Source organism: Oncorhynchus mykiss, chromosome 22, assembly GCF_057628025.1.
Source record: "Oncorhynchus mykiss isolate SJ-2025 chromosome 22, ASM5762802v1, whole genome shotgun sequence".
In the NCBI taxonomy this organism is placed as follows: domain Eukaryota; kingdom Metazoa; phylum Chordata; class Actinopteri; order Salmoniformes; family Salmonidae; genus Oncorhynchus; species Oncorhynchus mykiss.
This window is the reverse complement of record NC_143043.1, coordinates 20,797,625-20,816,293: the sequence shown is the minus strand read 5'-3', so window position 1 is coordinate 20,816,293 and position 18,669 is coordinate 20,797,625. Positions and strand designations below refer to the sequence as shown.

The 18,669-nt window shown below is 42.5% G+C and overlaps 1 protein-coding gene across 1 annotated transcript in view; it reads left to right on the top strand.

Annotated features, from left to right (window-relative positions):
* The first annotated feature begins 1,021 nt into the window (after window positions 1-1,021).
* Window positions 1,022-18,669, top strand: part of LOC101268914 (protein Wnt-6) — a 35,837-nt gene continuing 18,189 nt past the window's right edge. The window contains exons 1-2 of the mRNA XM_021579181.3: window positions 1,022-1,774; window positions 5,989-6,209. Coding sequence (XP_021434856.3) covers window positions 1,695-1,774; window positions 5,989-6,209 — 301 coding nt within the window. The 5' untranslated portion in view covers window positions 1,022-1,694. The remainder of the gene's footprint in view (window positions 1,775-5,988; window positions 6,210-18,669) is intronic.

Below are 18,669 nucleotides of genomic sequence, written 5' to 3'. Positions count from 1 at the left end.
GATATCACATCTCTTTTATCTAATGATAAATGGAACTATCACTACCGTGAAAACACCTGCGGTTCAGACAAAACTATTCCATATCTCACCTTTTGACGTTGGAGGTAAAAACAAAAGGTGAGAATGAAAGAGACCTGGTCACGAGACAGACAAACGGCTCCTGTCCTTTACACTCTGCTGTTCAGGGCTATCAAGGGAGAGAAGTGAGCCATGTGAATGAGACTAGTGCTGTTACCTGTTGGCTTGTGACTGTATTGTGATTGATTGCTTCACTGTGTTGGATTGCAGAGGTGAATCTTTGATGAATTTTCAACCGGGATGCCATATTGGCCACTCGAAAGGGGAGATATAAACGTGGCAATGATACCTATGTAAGACATGTATGACACATGGGCACGTGTCATTTTGTCTTGGAAATATTGTAAATCATTTATTAATGACTAATATGACAAAAAAAAAATAGAATGTGAACTCAGCAAAGAAAAAGCACTGAGAGCAGGTGTTTCGATAAGAGTCGGGCCTAGAATGGAAACATCACAAAATAGATTTGAGCACAGATGGAGCTATTAGCTTAGATTAATGTAGGCTACATGGCCTAAATAAAAAAATATAGATGAATGGATGAGCACAAACACATTTGATAACAGTCTGTCAAGAAATAGTTTAGCATGTTGTTGCATTTCCACAGCTGTTGTAGTTGCAATGAAAGTTGTGTTTACTGGTCTATTGGCATACTTTATTATAGAAAAACAGGTGAGGGCATACATAGTTTCCCCCAAAATTGTGCATGTTTACGTTATCAACAGATATGGGCAAATATGGCAGAGGTATGCCTATTTGCAACACCTGAGATGAATTCCTCCATTCCCGTGAGCTCTTATTTCTTTACTGTAAACACGCAAGGGAAATGTTTCTCTCTTTCTCCCATTTCACAAAATACCCTTGTGCACACAGGCTCGTCCAAGTAATTATCCAGTTTTTCTGAGCGACAGTAAGGATTTCACTTGCCCCGAAGCAACGTCATACCGGGTTGGAGATGAGCGCATTTCTTATCCAAGGAAAATACGTTCCCACTTGAATACGGGTGTGGGGGGAAGGGGGGTGCACGAGCGCGCAGACACCTGGGTAAACTTGTGCGCTTTGACTACTACCCGTGAATCGAAAATGAACAACCATTTCGATGCCGAACAACGCACAAATCCAACCAATGTTACCAAGGCCAATACAATTGATTACTTTTGCGTAATAACGTCAACATTAATTGTCCACACGGAATCTACTGGGTCATTGGGTTTACTCTTCTGCCCAAGGTCTGGCTGCATCCCACCACCCCCGGGCTGTAGTATCCTTGCTGCCAGATTAAAATCGCTGTGCTATTGGAATTTGTGTGTTTTAGTTAAAACGTGCTTGTCACTTCTTCCTCTGGCATTTGAGTTTAGAATCTGTCTGCCAGAGAAAGGACTATGAAGAGGTTAACACATTTCACCACGGATGTTTCTTCCCTCTTGACCGAGTAATCGAACGTTAGTGATGCACCCAAAGAGGAGTTCAATGGATTTTTTGCGCGTTTCGTGGAGGTTCTAAATCCTGTAGATCACCAATTTTGCAGGACGTCCCAAGAAAACAACAACACATTAATTGACGGCTCTAATTTTTGGACGTAACTTTTTTTTTTTTGGTAGGATACTCTCATCATGACGATTCTATTATCTCGGACTCAACTTGCCCTGTTTTTCATTCTCCTATGTCCGGTCAATATCATTGGGTTATGGTGGTAAGTCATGCTACATACAATTAACATGTGCATCCAGTGTAGTTGCAAATGGAAATGAGGTTTCTCAGAATAAAGTGTTTATGTCATCTGATGTTTTGGAGGCTAGGTTATGCACGCGTGTCCATGTTTTTGATGTTGTGTCCATGTTCTGCATATTGCACTAAAATTCAATTCTGGATCCGAATCTATTGATACAACCACTATTCAAATAGCCTCGTATTGACAAGTGTAATAACATGGTAACCCGTTTGATGATCCTTGACCACATTGTGAAGCTTTGTCTGCAATTACTTTCCAATTAAAGATTCTGCTTAACCTCTCACCGTATTGCAACCTTACTCAAATAAATTGTAACGATTGACAAAACAATCCCTGCCAGTCTCCCAACATTTCTTAATTTATCAGACAATATTTTTTTCGATACAGCATTTTTATTGTTGATAACAAACGAATCTATAAAATGTGTAAATAAAAAAGTAAAATAAAAACGAAAGACCGTAATGTTATGCCTTGGCTCGACAGAAAGATGCAGCTGCAACTTTTGGAGGTCTGCCTTTGTAGTAAAAACAAAAAAGAGAAGATATTAGTGCTGTCAGAGTTGGAATTTTAGGTGGACCTTGAGGCAGTGCCTATATGTCATCATAAAACAATTCTTTGTTCAGCACTCTGAGATGTATGAGACTTGAAAAGACAGAGCCAGATTTGTTATTAAAGTATAATACATTCATTTGAGACATGCACATCTGAAGGGGGATGTTTAGATAAATCAAACCATTTCAAGTTTGCATCTCATCCAATCTCGATAATGGCCAGCTATTAGTACTGCTGAACTGTGAACATCTCTCCTCTAAGACAAAATTGGAGCACTCAGGTGAGCACACCTGGAGGTCCTGCAGTTTGACAGGACAAAGATGCTTTCTGTTGAGAGCTGGGCATGCCATCACACCCCTGTCTCTCTACCCCTTGTCTTTTGAAGCAAATGATTGTCAGCGTGACCAGACAGACAGGATGTAATTTGTGGGGAAGATGAAACGTCCAGAGATAAACCCATTCTTTCAGAGCTTCCTTGATTAGGCTCTAATCATTTGGACAGAGAGCAGTGAGGCCAGCGAGTGTGGAATGCCTTTGCAGGTTTCAGGACAAGCAACCTCCTGATCCTCCTGGGTAAGTGTGGGTCATAGTCTGGCAGGCAGCCGGGAGTGTGGCCCACAGGTATGCATATAGCGTGTGCCATTCCCACTCACCCGGCTTGGAATGGGTCCAGGACCAGTCTACAGCTCTGCATCACCTGCAGAGAAGCACTTCATTATACTAGATATTTATTGTTCTCACTCCCATTTCAAAGCAATACATATTTCTGGAAAATTGCATGATTTCCAATCCAGGCCAGAGAGATGGGATCAGATAAAGATTCAATGACGAGGCTTGGCCAGGGATACTATGTACACTGTTTAACCGCAGAGTATGTGGCCTCTGCCGATTTCCAGACGTTGGGATTTTTCAGTGCACACGTAGGCCTCATGCTATCCTCACTTATTGCAAGACAAACATGTGACAGACAGCAGCGGTGCATCGGTGTCATGCAGGACCCCGGGCTCCAGTCACTTGATTTAGTGTCGAGTTCTAGCGATGATTGGGCCATGGCTCTGAGCCACGGACCACAGAGCTGAACCCAAGCCACTCTCCAGCTAGCGATCCAGCCTTGTCGTGACTGACTTCATATCCAGCATACTTAGAGGATTAAGGAGGATGAAATTTACTCGTTTGCAAAGTGAAAAAAGGGACACATCTACGGCCGTGCAATTCATAATGTAACTTGAGGTACACATACAGCTAGAAGAACGGCTTATCTCTAACGGATCACGTCGGCCTACATTGAGACTGATTATTTGGATACTTGTCCCCTTATCAGTGTTTCCCGCTCTATTTTGGTCTCTGGTCATCTCTATGCTATTTAATGTGAGGCGCTGCTTAGGGGGCTCTTGATTGCATCGATGGCGATACATCCTCATTTGTGTTATGATTGGACTCTGTTTCAACGTTATCATGTCCAGGGGCTTTACTGTGACTGATAAATCAAAGGAATACAGACACATTGCATGGACAGGGAAGATTGATTGCTTGATTTTGTAGTTCCTATCCTTTATATTCAACACTAATAGTATCATGTTCCTCTTAGGGTCCTGTTCAGGTTAGTGCTGGTTTGGATTAACACTGGAACACAGTATGGTGGTCAAGACAGACAAATGTCTTCATCTACATATTTCTCGACCATACTCAGACTTGGTCAATGCCAGCGTTCCGGGCCGGCCCCACACTTGCTATAGGTGGCCCGACAAAAAAATTGTATTGATTAATATTATTTTACAAAAAATGTTGAACTCAGTCTGTGTCTCAACTTACTGTTGAGAGTTAGAATAGTAGACTACACAAGGTGCAATTTGGAAATTTGGTTATGCAGCAGTTTGTCCCTTGTTATGTCAGTCACTGACAATCACTCAATTAGCCCATGTCAGCAACATTTTTGTAGATTGGTAAATTAGTTTAGCCAGCTATTAAAACTTGACCAATGGCAAAATTAGAAGAATTGCATGAAGTTTGTTATAAAATAGCAACATTTTCTCCGCCCCATGGAAAAATGGGGGGGGCACACAACAACATTTTGCCTAGGGCCCCCGAAAAGCTAGGCACGGCCCTGCCATTGTTCAAGCTGCATCAGCTGCTCATGTGATATTCAAGCGTTTCTTTTGAATTGTGCTAGGAGGGTTTGCCTTTGACTTGAACAATGACACAGGACTTAGAGAAGAAACTCTGTCCAACATGGGCTGCTATTTTTTACGAGTCTACACCTACTGTAGTAAATCCTGGTCCCTTATTTTTGTGAGCAGCTCGTCGAGCCAATTTCAAAGCTGTGATCCTCGCACACAGATTCACCCAGATTTGAAGGCCGTGACACATCAGATAACCAGGGGTTGTAAAGACCTGGGGTGTCTTGCTAAGTACTGCATCTGCAGATCTTAATTACACAGGGGTGTGGATTCATTGGAGTCAGATCTGTGTAGGAATACTAGAGCGTGCTTGAGATGTAATTCCCCTGTAATTCCTTTCTGTGGAGACGTTGTCAATACATTGAAGGATGTCTGGATCCCAGAAGTTGTTGACGCTGGACTGTCGGAGTCAAGTTCTCACACTTCCGTGAAGATAACTCACATTGTGGGCATTAAGTTGCTTTTCACTCCCCACTTTTAGGCTTTTAGGAATTTCTATTTGCTTAATCTGTGCAGCCATTATGCTATTTTTCAGTCTTTCAAGGACAAGTGTACAGCATGTTGGCAGTTCAGTTTGTAGTTTTCCATTACGCTATAACTAAAAAAGGTACATCTAACTGTACAAATAATTGGTATTTTGATTGAATCACAGATATACAGTGACATTTCAGACATTGATATATAAATGGTTTCTACATCAATAAAGTAATTGACTTACCGGAGTTGGGATGCATTACATTTTAAGAGCAAATATCCTGTGTCTCATGCTTCTTATCAGACCGCCATGCTAGGGATTGGAAAGAGCGCTTGTTTGACTTCTTAAAACAAACTCACGAGGCAGATGAATGTTATTACTTAGAAAGATTAGCTGTGACAGGGGTGAGTGAAAAGCAATGAGGTATTCTCACTCACTCCTTACTCCCACATAATGATAAAAATGGACTCGAGGTTTACGGATCACATCAGCTGAACTGGAGTCAGATGCAGAGTTATTGAATAGAGGGAACAGGGGGATAGGGCTGTTCTCACATTATGTCATAGCAACTGTCATGGGAAGTACTGGCGAGAGTTCACAGTGTTGGACCTGAGGCCCGTACTCCCATTAGGAATTGAAATAAACAATTTACCTAAGTGTAAACATACATCTGTCAACGCGATGTAAGAAACACAGCAATTAAGATGCAACTTTCTCTCTCTTTCCTATGTTCCCTGACGATCAGCACAGCTTTACTATTTCTCTCCACACCTGAAATGTATTTTTTTGCACAACTATGTGGTGTCAAGTAACCAAACTGCCTGATAGAAGAACACGTTCATTTAAATTTAGTGCTACTTCTAGGTAAGATACTTCTCTGAAATGTAACAAGACCTCATAATAATGTTATGCCACTGTAGCATGACACAGGAGTTGTAGTCACAGTCTATGTGTTGTGTGCTTCTCTGTAGGGCAGTGGGGAGCCCTCTCGTTATGGATCCCAACAGTATCTGCAGGAAGACCAAGCGACTAGCGGGAAAGCAGGCCGAGCTGTGCCAGACCCAGCCAGAGATCGTCCACGAGGTCGCCAAGGGTGCCAAGCTGGGTGTGCGGGAGTGCCAGTACCAGTTTCGCTTTCGCCGCTGGAACTGCACCAGTCAGAACAAGTACTTTGGCAAAATACTCCAACAAGGTGAGTGAGGACTTGTCGTAATGGAAATGAATAGGATTCTTTAATAATTACCCCCTAGTTTTTCTAATACCTCAACACACATGCTGCCTGACATGGAGAATGATCATCTAAGTGCCTTTCTCATGGTTCAAAAGTGTATCACTTAGGATGTGACCCCTTGACCCTTTGAGAGCACAGCCAATGGCCTCACTTCAATTTCAGGTCTGATCCCCAGTACAGTGGAGAACAAGGCCATCTGTTGTATGTTAACAAGGCAGATTTACACTTGACTGCTCCTCTTTTGCATTCAATTGCACACTCCAAATTGATCTCCTAAATTGCTTCTCATAACCATTGATCTCTAACATCAACTGTGCTCTTTGAAGTCAGAAATAAAACTGTTGGGTCCTGCTACTATGCAATTATTGTCCTGCTTTTTGTACGGTGTCTCGCCCCTTTTCACCTTTCAGTTTGTGGTTCATAGAGACCATTCTGTGTGTACCAACAAGGAAGTGTTTTGTCAACAAGCCACCGTTTAGATCCAATACAGTGTATCCTTTATGGGTTTTTATCTTCTTAACTATTTAGCTAATACACGGCCTTTAGAGGATGTCGTTCATCTTCAAAACAATTAGAGTACTAACGTACCGCCGGCACTGACAAACTTCCTGCTCTTCATCGTCAGTCATCTGATAACAAGAAATGCCTATTCTGACTTTCACGTTAAAAAATTCTGTCTCAAAGAACCTCTACTTAGTTCTTAAGACTCCATTCTGAGTTAAACATATCTCATGCCGTAGTCGAGCCGTATAAGCAATTCCAGACGAAGCCTGTAATCTCCTGTGGCAAAGCTAAGTATTCTGCGGGTGTTTTAACATAATTTTGGTCGCACAATGAGGAAGATCTGGGTATTAAGATGATACCTCCTAAAGTGCTAGATTACATATGTCATCTTCCTGTAAACTCTGGTAACTTTCCTGTTTTGTTGCTGAAGGCCAGCAGAGGGCAGAGTGCCTGTGGTGTGGTATGTGACCACTTATTGGACTGATCAGTTCATAGACAGTCTGATCTGAGTAGCATCTTTGTGGCTTTAGTTGAGTGTAAATTGAGTGACGAGATGTTGCTGTCAGGATTAGGCTACAACATTAGCAACTCCTTTCACTGAGAACTTAGAGAACTCTGTGAAACTGCTAGGTAAAATGGTAATTAATCGTAAATTCCTCCATGTCTTTAGGTAAGGCTTAAGTGCTCCTCTGTTTTGAAGCATTCAGCACAATTATCAAGATGTACCACTAATGACCATTTGTCAGTGCAGGGAGATCTGCAAAGACAGGTTCACTTTCTCACGTGCGCGCGGTGGGCTGGGGCTGCTGCACGAAGTAGCTTACATTTTTCTCCCTTTGCAAAAATAACTTGAAGCTATATTTTCTCGATTTAAATTTATAATCCAAAGCTGTTGTTGTGTTGGCTTCTCGATGCCAGAGGTTAACTGTGATCCCTGCTGGCTGCTTCAACATGTTGTCTCATGGTTATAATTGAGTAGTTAGACGTGCTCAGAGACAATATGTGGTTGTGATTAGATATAATAATCATAATATAGTCTGAATGTAATTTCTATTGCCACCTCAGGAATGCAACTCAATATTAATTTGTCAGAATGTTCCTGCTTCTGTCTGCTTCTCTGTCAATCATCATTTGGGAGCTTTGCATCGCCTGGCTTGGCGGAGATGTTTTTTCCAGACTCCTTGAGAGAAAACAACCACCACAGATTCTAGGTCCTTCAGTAGTCCTTCCTTATGAATGTGACACACTTAGTCTGAGTCCAAAATGGCATCATATTCCCTATATAGGACAATACCTTTGGGGAAAAGGTGTAATTTGGGATGCATACTTATTATTATTATTAGTACCCATTGCCTTGATGACAGCTTTGCACATGCTTGGCATTCTCTCAACCAGCTTCACCTGGAATGCTTTTCCAAAAGTCTTGAAAGAGTTCCCACATATACTGAGCCCTTGTTGGCTGCTTTTCCTTAACTCTGCGATCCACCTCATCCCAAACCATCTCAATTAGGTTGAGGTCGGGTGATTGTGGAGGTCAGGTCGCCTGATGCAGCACTCCATCACTGTCCTTCTTGGTCAAATAGCCCTTACACAGCCTGGAGATTTGTTGGGTCATTGTCCATTTGGCCACTTTGAAAAATCTCAAATATAAAATATATTTGGATTTGTTTAACACTTTTTTGTTACTACATGATTCCACATGTTTTTTCATAGTTTTGATGTATTCTACCATTTAGAAAATATATTTTTTTAAATAAGGGAAAAACCCTTGAATGAGTAAGTGTCCAAACTTTTGAGTACATTTGGAAAGTCTTCAGACCCCTTGACTTTTCCACATTTTGTTACGTTATGGCCTTATTCTAAAATGGATTAAATAGTTTTATTTCTTCATCAATCTACTTAGAATACCCCATAATGACAAAGAAAAAACGTTTTTTTTGAAAATGTTGCAAATATATTAAAAATAAAAAACACAGTCACATTTGCATAAGTATTCAGACCATTTACTCAGTACTTTGTCGAAGCGACTTTGCCAGTGATTATGACGCTACAAGCTTGGCACACCTGTATTCGGGTAGTTTCTCCCATTTTTCTCTGCAGACCCTCTCGATCTCTGTGAGGTTGGATGGGGAGTGTCGCTGCACAGCTATTTTTAGGTCTCTCCAGAGATGTTTGATCGGTTTCAAGTCCGGGCTCTGGCTGGGTCCCTCAAGGGCATTCAGAGACTTGTCCCGAAGCCACTCCTGCATTGTCTTTGCGTGTGTTTTGGGTCATTGTCCTGTTGGGAAGTGAACCTTCACCCCAGTCTGAGGTCCTGAGCGCTCAGGAGCAGATTTTCGTCTTTCCCTTGAACCTGACTAGTCTCCCAGTCCCTGCCTCTGAAAAGCATCCCACAGCATGATGATGCCACCACCATGCTTCACCATAGGGATGGTGCCAGGTTTCCTCCAGACGTGACGATTGGCATTCAGGCCAAAGAGTTCAATCTTGGTGTCATCAGACCAGAGAATCTTGTTTCTCATGGTCTGAGAATCCTTTAGGTACCTTTTGGCAAACTCGAAGTGGGGTGTCATGTACCTTATACCGAGGAGGGCCTGGCCTTTATGGCTTCTACCATAAAGGTCTGATTTGTGGAGTGCTGCAGAGATGGTTGTTCTTCTGGAAGGTTCTCCCATCTCCACAGAGGTACTCTGGAGCTCTGTCAGAGTGACCATCGGGTTCTTAGTCACCTCCCTGACCAAGGCCCTTTCTCCCTGATTGCTCCGTTTGGCAGGGCGGCCAGCTCTAGGAAGAGTATTGGTGGTTCCAAACATCTTCCATTTAAGAGTGATGGAGGCCACTGTGTTCTTGGGGACCTTAAATTCTACAGACATTTTTTGGTATCCTTCCTCAGATCTGTGCCTCGACACAATCCTGTGTCTGAGCTTTATGGACAATTCCTTCGACCTCATGGCTTGGTTTTTGCTCTGACATGCACTGCCAACTGTGGGACCTTATATAGACATGTGTGTGCCTTTCCAAATCATGTCCAATCAATTGAATTTACCACAGGTGGACTCCAATCAAGTTGTAGAAACATCTCAAGGATATTCAATGGAAAGAATGCATCTGAGCTCAATTTTGAGGGTCTGAATACTATTGCAAACAAGGTATATATAGTTTTAGTTGTTGTTGCTAAAATAAAAAACCTTTTCTGCTTTATCATTATGGGGTGTTGTGTGTCGATTGATATGGACATGTTTTTATTTTATCCATTTTAGAATAAGGCTGTAACGTAACAAAATGTGGAAAAAGGAAAGGGATCTGAATACTTTCCGAATGCACTTTACCTTGACTTGTAAGAGTTCCAGTGTTGAACAGTCATAGCCAGCTAGCTAACCTAGCATCCCTCTATGTTTGAACTGGATGTTTGAGTAGGTTAAACTAGCTAGCTGCATTTGCTAGCTAATTAAGTGAAAGTGACAAAAATGACCAAATCTCTCTCTCTCTTGCTCCTCCATTTTTGAATGAATTTGTTCAAAACTGTTCAACTATTGTCTTTCTCTCTCTTTGAGTCAACTACTCACCACATTTGATGCAGTGCAGTGCTAGCTGGCTGTAGCTTATGCTTTCAGTACTAGATTAATTATTTGATCCTTCGATTGGGTGGACAACATGTCAGTTCATGCTGCAAGAGCTCTGATATGTTGGAGGTTGGAGTTGATATAATTACTGTGTAGGTCTATGGAAGGGGGTGAGAACCATGAGCCGCCTAGGTTTTGTATTGAAGTCATTGTGCCCAGAGATGGACGGAAGCAATTTGTCCTCCAGCTACACCATGTTGCTACCCTACAGAGTGCTGTTGAGGCTACTGTAGACCTTCATTACAAAAAGTCATGTGTTTTAATAAATTATTTGGTGACATTAATAGATTTTGTATAGTTTTATCAAAAAAGGATATCTATTATATTTTTATGAAATTTGCTGAGGAGGATGGTCCTCCCCTTCCTCTGAGGAGCCTCCACTGATCAAATCAAAATCAAATCAAATGTATTTATATAGCCCTTCGTACATCAGCTGATATCTCAAAGTGCTGTACAGAAACCCAGCCTAAAACCCCAAACAGCAAGCAATGCAGGTGTAGAAGCACGGTGGCTAGGAAAAACTCCCTGAAAGGCCAAAACCTAGGAAGAAACCTAGAGAGGAACCAGGCTATGTGGGGTAGCCAGTCCTCTTCTGGCTGTGCCGGGTGGAGATTATAACAGAACATGGCCAAGATGTTCAAATGTTCATAAATGACCAGCATGGTCGAATAATAATAGGGCAGAACAGTTGAAACTGGAGCAGCAGCACGGTCAGGCGGACTGGGGACAGCAAGGAGTCATCATGTCAGGTAATCCTGGGGCATGGTCCTAGGGCTCAGGTCCTTCGAGAGAGAGAAAGAAAGAGAGAAGGAGAGAATTAGAGAACGCACACTTAGATTCACACAGGACACCGAATAGGACAGGAGAAGTTCTCCAGATATAACAAACTGACCCCAGCCCCCCGACACATAAACTACTGCAGCATAAATACTGGAGGCTGAGACAGGAGGGGTCAGGAGACACTGTGGCCCCATCCGAGGACACCCCTGGACAGGGCCAAACAGGAAGGATATAACCCCACCCACTTTGCCAAAGCACAGCCCCCACACCACTAGAGGGATATCTTCAACCACCAACTTACCATCCTGAGACAAGGCTGAGTATAGCCCACAAAGATCTCCGCCATGGCACAACCCAAGGGGGGGCGCCAACCCAGACAGGATGACCACATCAGTGAAACAACCCACTCAGGTGACGCACCCCTTCCAGGGACGGCATGAGAGAGCCCCAGTAAGCCAGTGACTCAGCCCCTGTAATAGGGTTAGAGGCAGAGAATCCCAGTGGAAAGAGGGGAACCGGCCAGGCAGAGACAGCAAGGGCGGTTCGTTGCTCCAGAGCCTTTCCGTTCACCTTCCCACTCCTGGGCCAGACTACACTCAATCATATGACCCACTGAAGAGATGAGTCTTCAGTAAAGACTTAAAGGTTGAGACCGAGTTTGCGTCTCTGACATGGGTAGGCAGACCGTTCCATAAAAATGGAGCTCTATAGGAGAAAGCCCTGCCTCCAGCTGTTTGCTTAGAAATTCTAGGGACAGTTAGGAGGCCTGCGTCTTGTGACCGTAGCGTACGTGTAGGTATGTACGGCAGGGCCAAATCAGAGAGATAGGTAGGAGCAAGCCCATGCAATGCTTTGTAGGTTAGCAGTAAAACCTTGAAATCAGCCCTTGCTTTGACAGGAAGCCAGTGTAGAGAGGCTAGCACTGGAGTAATATGATCAAATGTTTTGGTTCTAGTCAGGATTCTAGCAGCCGTATTTAGCACTAACTGAAGTTTATTTAGTGCTTTATCCGGGTAGCCGGAAAGTAGAGCATTGCAGTAGTCTAACCTAGAAGTGACAAAAACATGGATTAATTTTTCTGCATCATTTTTGGACAGAAAGTTTCAGATTTTTGCAATGTTACGTAGATGGAAAAAAGCTGTCCTTGAAATGGTCTTGATATGTTCTTCAAAAAGAGATCAGGGTTCAGAGTAACGCCGAGGTCCTTCACAGTTTTATTTGAGACGACTGTAGAACCATTAAGATTAATTGTCAGATTCAACAGAATATCTCTTTGTTTCTTGGGACCTAGAACAAGCATCTCTGTTTTGTGCGAGTTTAAAAGTAGATTGTTTGCAGCCATCCACTTCCTTATGTCTGAAACACATGCTTCTAGCAAGGACAATTCTGGGGCTTCACCATGTTTCATTGAAATGTACAGCTGTGTGTCATCCGCATAGCAGTGAAAGTTAACATTATGTTTTCGAATAACAACCCCAAGAGGTAAAATATATAGTGAAAACAATAGTGGTCCTAAAACGGAACCTTGAGGAACACCAAAATTTACAGTTGATTTGTCAGAGACAAACTGATATCTTTCCGACAGATAAGATCTAAACCAGGCCAGAACTTGTCCGTGTAGACCAATTTGGGTTTCCAATCTCTCCAAAAGAATGTGGTGATCGATGGTATCAAAAGCAGCACTAAGGTCTAGGAGCACCATTAAAATGTAATTTACCACCTTCACAAGTGTCGTCTCAGTGCTATGATGGGGTCTAAAACCAGACTGAAGCATTTCGTATACATTGTTTGTCTTCAGGAAGGCAGTGAGTTGCTGCGCAACAGCCTTGTCTAAAATGTTTGAGAGGAATGGAAGATTCGATATAGGCCGATAGTTTTTTATATTTTCTGGGTCAAGGTTTGGCTTTTTCAAGAGAGGCTTTATTACTGCCACTTTTAGTGAGTTTGGTACACATCCGGTGGATAGAGAGCCATTTATTATGTTCAACATAGGAGGGCCAAGCACAGGAAGCAGCTCTTTCAGTAGTTTAGTTGGAATAGGGTCCAGTATGCAGCTTGAAGGTTTAGAGGCCATGATTATTTTCATCATTGTGTCAAGAGATATAGTACTAAAACACTTGAGCGTCTCTCTTGATCCTAGGTCCTGGCAGAGTTGTGCAGACTCAGGACAACTGAGCTTTGAAGGAATACGCAGATTTAAAGAGGAGTCCGTAATTTGCTTTCTAATAATCATGATCGTTTCCTCAAAGAAGTTCATGAATTTATCACTGCTAAAGTGAAAGTCATCCTCTCTTGGGGAATGCTGCTTTTTAGTTAGCTTTGCGACAGTATCAAAAAGGAATTTCGGATTGTTCTTATTTTCCTCAATTAAGTTAGAAAAATAGGATGATCGAACAGCAGTAAGGGCTCTTCGGTACTGCACGGTACTGTCTTTCCAAGCTAGTCGGAAGACTTCCAGTTTGGTGTGGCGCCATTTCCGTTCCAATTTTCTGGAAGCTTGCTTCAGAGCTTGGGTATTTTCTGTGTACCAGGGAGCTAGTTTCTTATGAGAAATGTTTTTAGTTTTTAGGGGTGCAACTGCATCTAGGGTATTGCGCAAGGTTAAATTGAGTTCCTCAGTTAGGTGGTTAACTGATTTTTTGTCCTCTGGCGTCCTTGGGTAGACAGAGGGAATCTGGAAGGACATCAAGGAATCTTTGTGTTGTCTGTGAATTTATAGCACGACTTTTGATGTTCCTTGGTTGGGGTCTGAGCAGATTATTTGTTGCAATTGCAAACGTAATAAAATGGTGGTCCGATAGTCCAGGATTATGAGGAAAAACATTAAGATCCACAACATTTATTCCATGGGACAAAACTAGGTCCAGCGTATGACTGTGACAGTGAGTGGGTCCAGAGACATGTTAGACAAAACCCACTGAGTCGATGATGGCTCCGAAAGCCTTTTGGAGTGGGTCTGTGGACTTTTCCATGTGAATATTAAAGTCACCAAAGATTAGAATATTATCTGATATACAGTACCAGTCAAAAGTTTGGACACACCTACTCATTAAGAAAGAAGGTTTTTCTTTATTTGTGCTATTTTCTACATTGTAGAATAATAGTGAAGACATCAAAACTATGAAAGAACACATATGGAATCATGAGGTAACCAAAAAAGTGTTAAACATCAAAATTAATTTGAGATTTTTCAAAGTAGCCATCCTTTGCCATGATGACAGCTTTGCACACTCTTGGCATTCTATCAACCAGCTTCATGAGGTAGTCACCTGGAATGCATTTCAATTAACAGGTGTGCCTTGTTAAAAGTTAATTTGTGGAATTTCTTCCCTTAATACGTTTGAGCCAATCAGTTGTGTTGTGACAAGGTAGGGGTGGTATACAAAAGATAGCCCTATTTGGTAAAAGAACAAGTCCATATTATGTCAAGAACAGCTCAAATAAGCAAAGAGAAACAACAGGCCATCATTACTTTAAGACATGAAGGTCTGTCAATGCAGAAGATTTCAAGAACTTCTAAAGTTTCTTCAAGTGCAGTCGCAAAAACCATCAAGCGCTATGATGAAACTGGCTCTCATGAGGACCACCACAGGAAAGGAAGACCCAGAGTTACCTCTTACTTCAGAGGATAAATTCATTCGGGTTAACTGCACCTCAGATTGCAGCTTCAAATAAATGCTTCACAGAGTTCAATTAACAGACACATCTCAAGATCAACTGTTCAGAGACTATGTGAATCAGGCCTTCATGTTCGAATTGCTGCAAAGAAACCACTACTAAAGGACACCAATAATAAGAAGCGTCTTGCTTGGGCCAAGAAACACGAGCAATGGCCGGTGGATATCCGTCCTTTGTCCAAATGTGAGATTTTTGGTTCCAACCCCCGTGTCTTTGTGAGATGCAGAGCAGGTAAACAGATGATCTCCGCATGTGTGGTTCCCACCGTGAAGCATGGAGGAGAAGGTGTGATGGTCTGGTGCTTTTCTGGTGACAGTGTCTGTTTTATTTAGAATTCAAGGCACTCATAACCAGCATGGCCACCATAGTATTCTGCAGCGATACACCTTCCCATCTGGTTTGCACTTATTGTGACTATCATTTGTTTTTCAACAGGACAATTATCCAACACACCTCCAGAATGTGTAAGGGCTATTTGACCAAGAAGGAGAGTGATGGAGAGCTGCATCAGATGACTTGGCCTCCACAATCACCCAACCTCAACCTAATTGAGATGGTTTGGGATGAGGTGGAGGAAAAGCAGCCAACTAGGGCTCAGCATATGTGGGAACATCTTCAAGACTGTTGGAAAAGCATTCCTCATGAAGCTGGTTGAGAGTGTTAGGTTCTGAAAAATGGAGTGAAAAACTAACGGACAACTAGTCAAAGCTCAAACCAAGTTTATTCACCCAATGGTTTAAAACAGCTGAAAGACAAAGACATATTTACACAAGCCCATATATTTATACCTTCTTCCTTTGCCGTGTCTCCTCCGTTACACATCTGGACAGCCAATGCATCTCTGTTGCTAGACAGAATTTAGTGATGCGTGTTCTTTCTCACTTCATCTGACCTGACCTTGGCCCAAATTCCTCACCAACTCACGACTGTCCTGTTGACTGGAACCAGACTCTGGCCCTCTCCATAGGATACCTGATATCTAACAATAACATGTTCTGACAGCATGTGCACTTTCTGCATTCCCCTCTCTCACTCAGTAGATTTCTATGCCCTCGGTTATAATATGATAACATGAATAGGGATATTTCATATTTCAAGTTTAGAATGTAGTACCCTTTTGCACATTAACTCCATACTGTTCAACTCATTTAAACTTGGAATTACTTATAAACGAACAGGAATTTAAACATGGATAACATTCACAGTAATTATTATGTTTACACCTCCGAGGCTTATGGCCTCTGATCTATAATTACACTATGCACCCTGCTATTTCCATCTCTCGTCGTTCAACTGAGAATAATATTTCAGCTAAAGCTTTTTACTTCCTCCATTTCAGATGGACCTTTTTACTTTCTCCACTTCCTCCTTCTGGTTCCTAAGAGAGTGATAGCACAAGACTTGAAAAGCAGAAAGAAACACAAAACATAACAAATATTAATAATGTGCTAAGCCTTGCATAATTATATATGCAAAGACATACTGAAGTTTGATAACATGACGATTCCCACTCGCTCTTCACTTGACTCTATGCCGTTGGGATAATTTTCTGCCGGTTTCCTCAAAAATGAAGGCCCTAAAAAACCTTCTCATGCCTCACCCAGACTTCCCCGTCAGGCCACAGGTTACAAAGAGGTGTTCCCAAGTCATGTCATTTTCACTTCGCTCCCAAACTCCTTCACGAGATACACGAGATACACGGCCCTAATCAACTTTATCTCATCCTGAGGTAAATCAGCACTGTATATACGTTTCAACATCAATGCCTTCAGAAGATGATATCCCAACAATGCACAGATAGATCTAGGACTGAACCTTTCAGATACCTCCTACCTGTCTCCCAACTCATACCTGGTTCCCTAGCCACCAACATCTTCAATGACCTCCTATATTCTGCTACAGTCGGTACCGTGGATAATACTTTCCTGTGCTCCGGTTAGGTACACATCGCTCATCCCAAGGCCGATCCACACCCACCCCTTTGTGAACACCCTCGTTACTGTGCTAACTTTCGGTCCCAATGGTTGATAAGCAGCCACCTTCTGACACTTTCTGTTTACCGTCACTCGGTCTCAATCTTCTGGGAGAAATGTCAAGTGTTTGCTGGCTGTTAGAAATGTGGGAGATATTAGTGGAGTTGGAAGAGTATCCAACCTTACAAAACTCTGAGTCACATGTTTCTTAATCACACTCTGCAGGAGATGTGATGATACTACCTCAGTGAACTTCCCTTCCGGTGAGATGGCCTCCTGTATACAGGGATCTGTAGCTATTCTTTCAAGCGTTGTACCTTCTTTGACAAACGCCTCACTGAAAGTTGACAATAGTGTCTGAAATGACTACACTATCTCTGCTACTCTCGCCATGATCTGGGTATGTGTGATGTTCAGTTAAACATCATAGTAGTCTCTATATTGTGCACAGATCTCATTCCTCTCCTACGAGCTATCCCCTGTAACAATAAACACAGAGTGGTATCGTTCCCCAAAGACTTGATTACCCACTTCCTTAATATATTAGCCTCACAAATCGCCATCCCAGTCATATGAAATTCTGCTCTTCCAATTCCCTGTAACGTCAACGCCTTGGTTTTTGGGACGCCATAAAATGTAGTGATATCGGTCCTGACAGAATCTGCAACTAACACTCCGTAAGACTGGCCTTTGACCCCGTCATCATACCATTTACACTGACAGAGTTCTATCTCAGTCACTAGTTCAGCCCCTACATGAGTATCTACGTACAGTATGCCTTCATTTGCTCATATGCATCTCCTTCCCCCTGTCGCTTGACCATAAGAATAGTTTTGATCGTTTCTATCCCCCATTGTCAGATTAGTACTGTGACGTGGTAAGGTTGGACCCAGGTGCAGAGAAGAGACCAGACAAGGAATCAGTGGTTAAGGATAAACGTAATATTTTACAGAGAAACAGAAGCCACGGGATCACAGTAGACTTGAAAAGCCAACAAACACTAAGTCTCACAAACTCACTCACGTAACGACCACAGAAAACACACCTCTTTTAAGAGGGACATCATTAAAATAATAAGACACACCTGAGTCCATAAAAGTCTCTAGGGCGGACTCTACCGCCCTCTGGTGCCAGGAGGAACCATGACAAGACGTAACGCGTCATCCATCCGATCCACATAATCACGTACTCCTTCTTTCAGTTACTAATTTTACTCGCATCTGTCTAAACAATACATTCCCAACTAGTTAAGAATCGCTCAATTTCATAATTTGCTGTGGGCTGGGTCACATGCTTCGATATCCCTGTGCGAGTGCTGGTAACATGGCCCTTGGCAAAAGCGAGCGTACAATATGATTGTGATCACCAGCATGGAACCCAAAAATTCTACCCTGTTTCCTCCGGCAACTGATAAATTCCTGTCCCTCCCTTACTGGATCTGGTGCCTCTTTCATAATACTACCCAATTCGCTCATTGGCTGATGGTGATGCTGAATTTGGATCCGTACTTGGGGATGTGCGTCATCAGGAACAGGGTTGTCCTCCCCTGGTACTATTTGTCACGGATAATATGTAACCGGGGTCGCGTGTGTTCGTACTGGGTGCACATCTCTACGATTACCTGGATAATGCTAATCACTATCCAGTCCGGTACTACTATAATCCAGACTTGTAATTTGCCTGTCCTCTGCCTCTCGCATCCCATATCGCTCTTTTGCCTCTTTTACCTGTGACCTTTCACCTTGTAGCATGTGGTAAATGGCGGATGAGGTGCAATTACATATACTCCTCCACACGTATTTGTAATACTGTTGAAGCGCAACCATGAGTTGTTTTATTTGTTTTTGTCTATCCTCAAGGGCA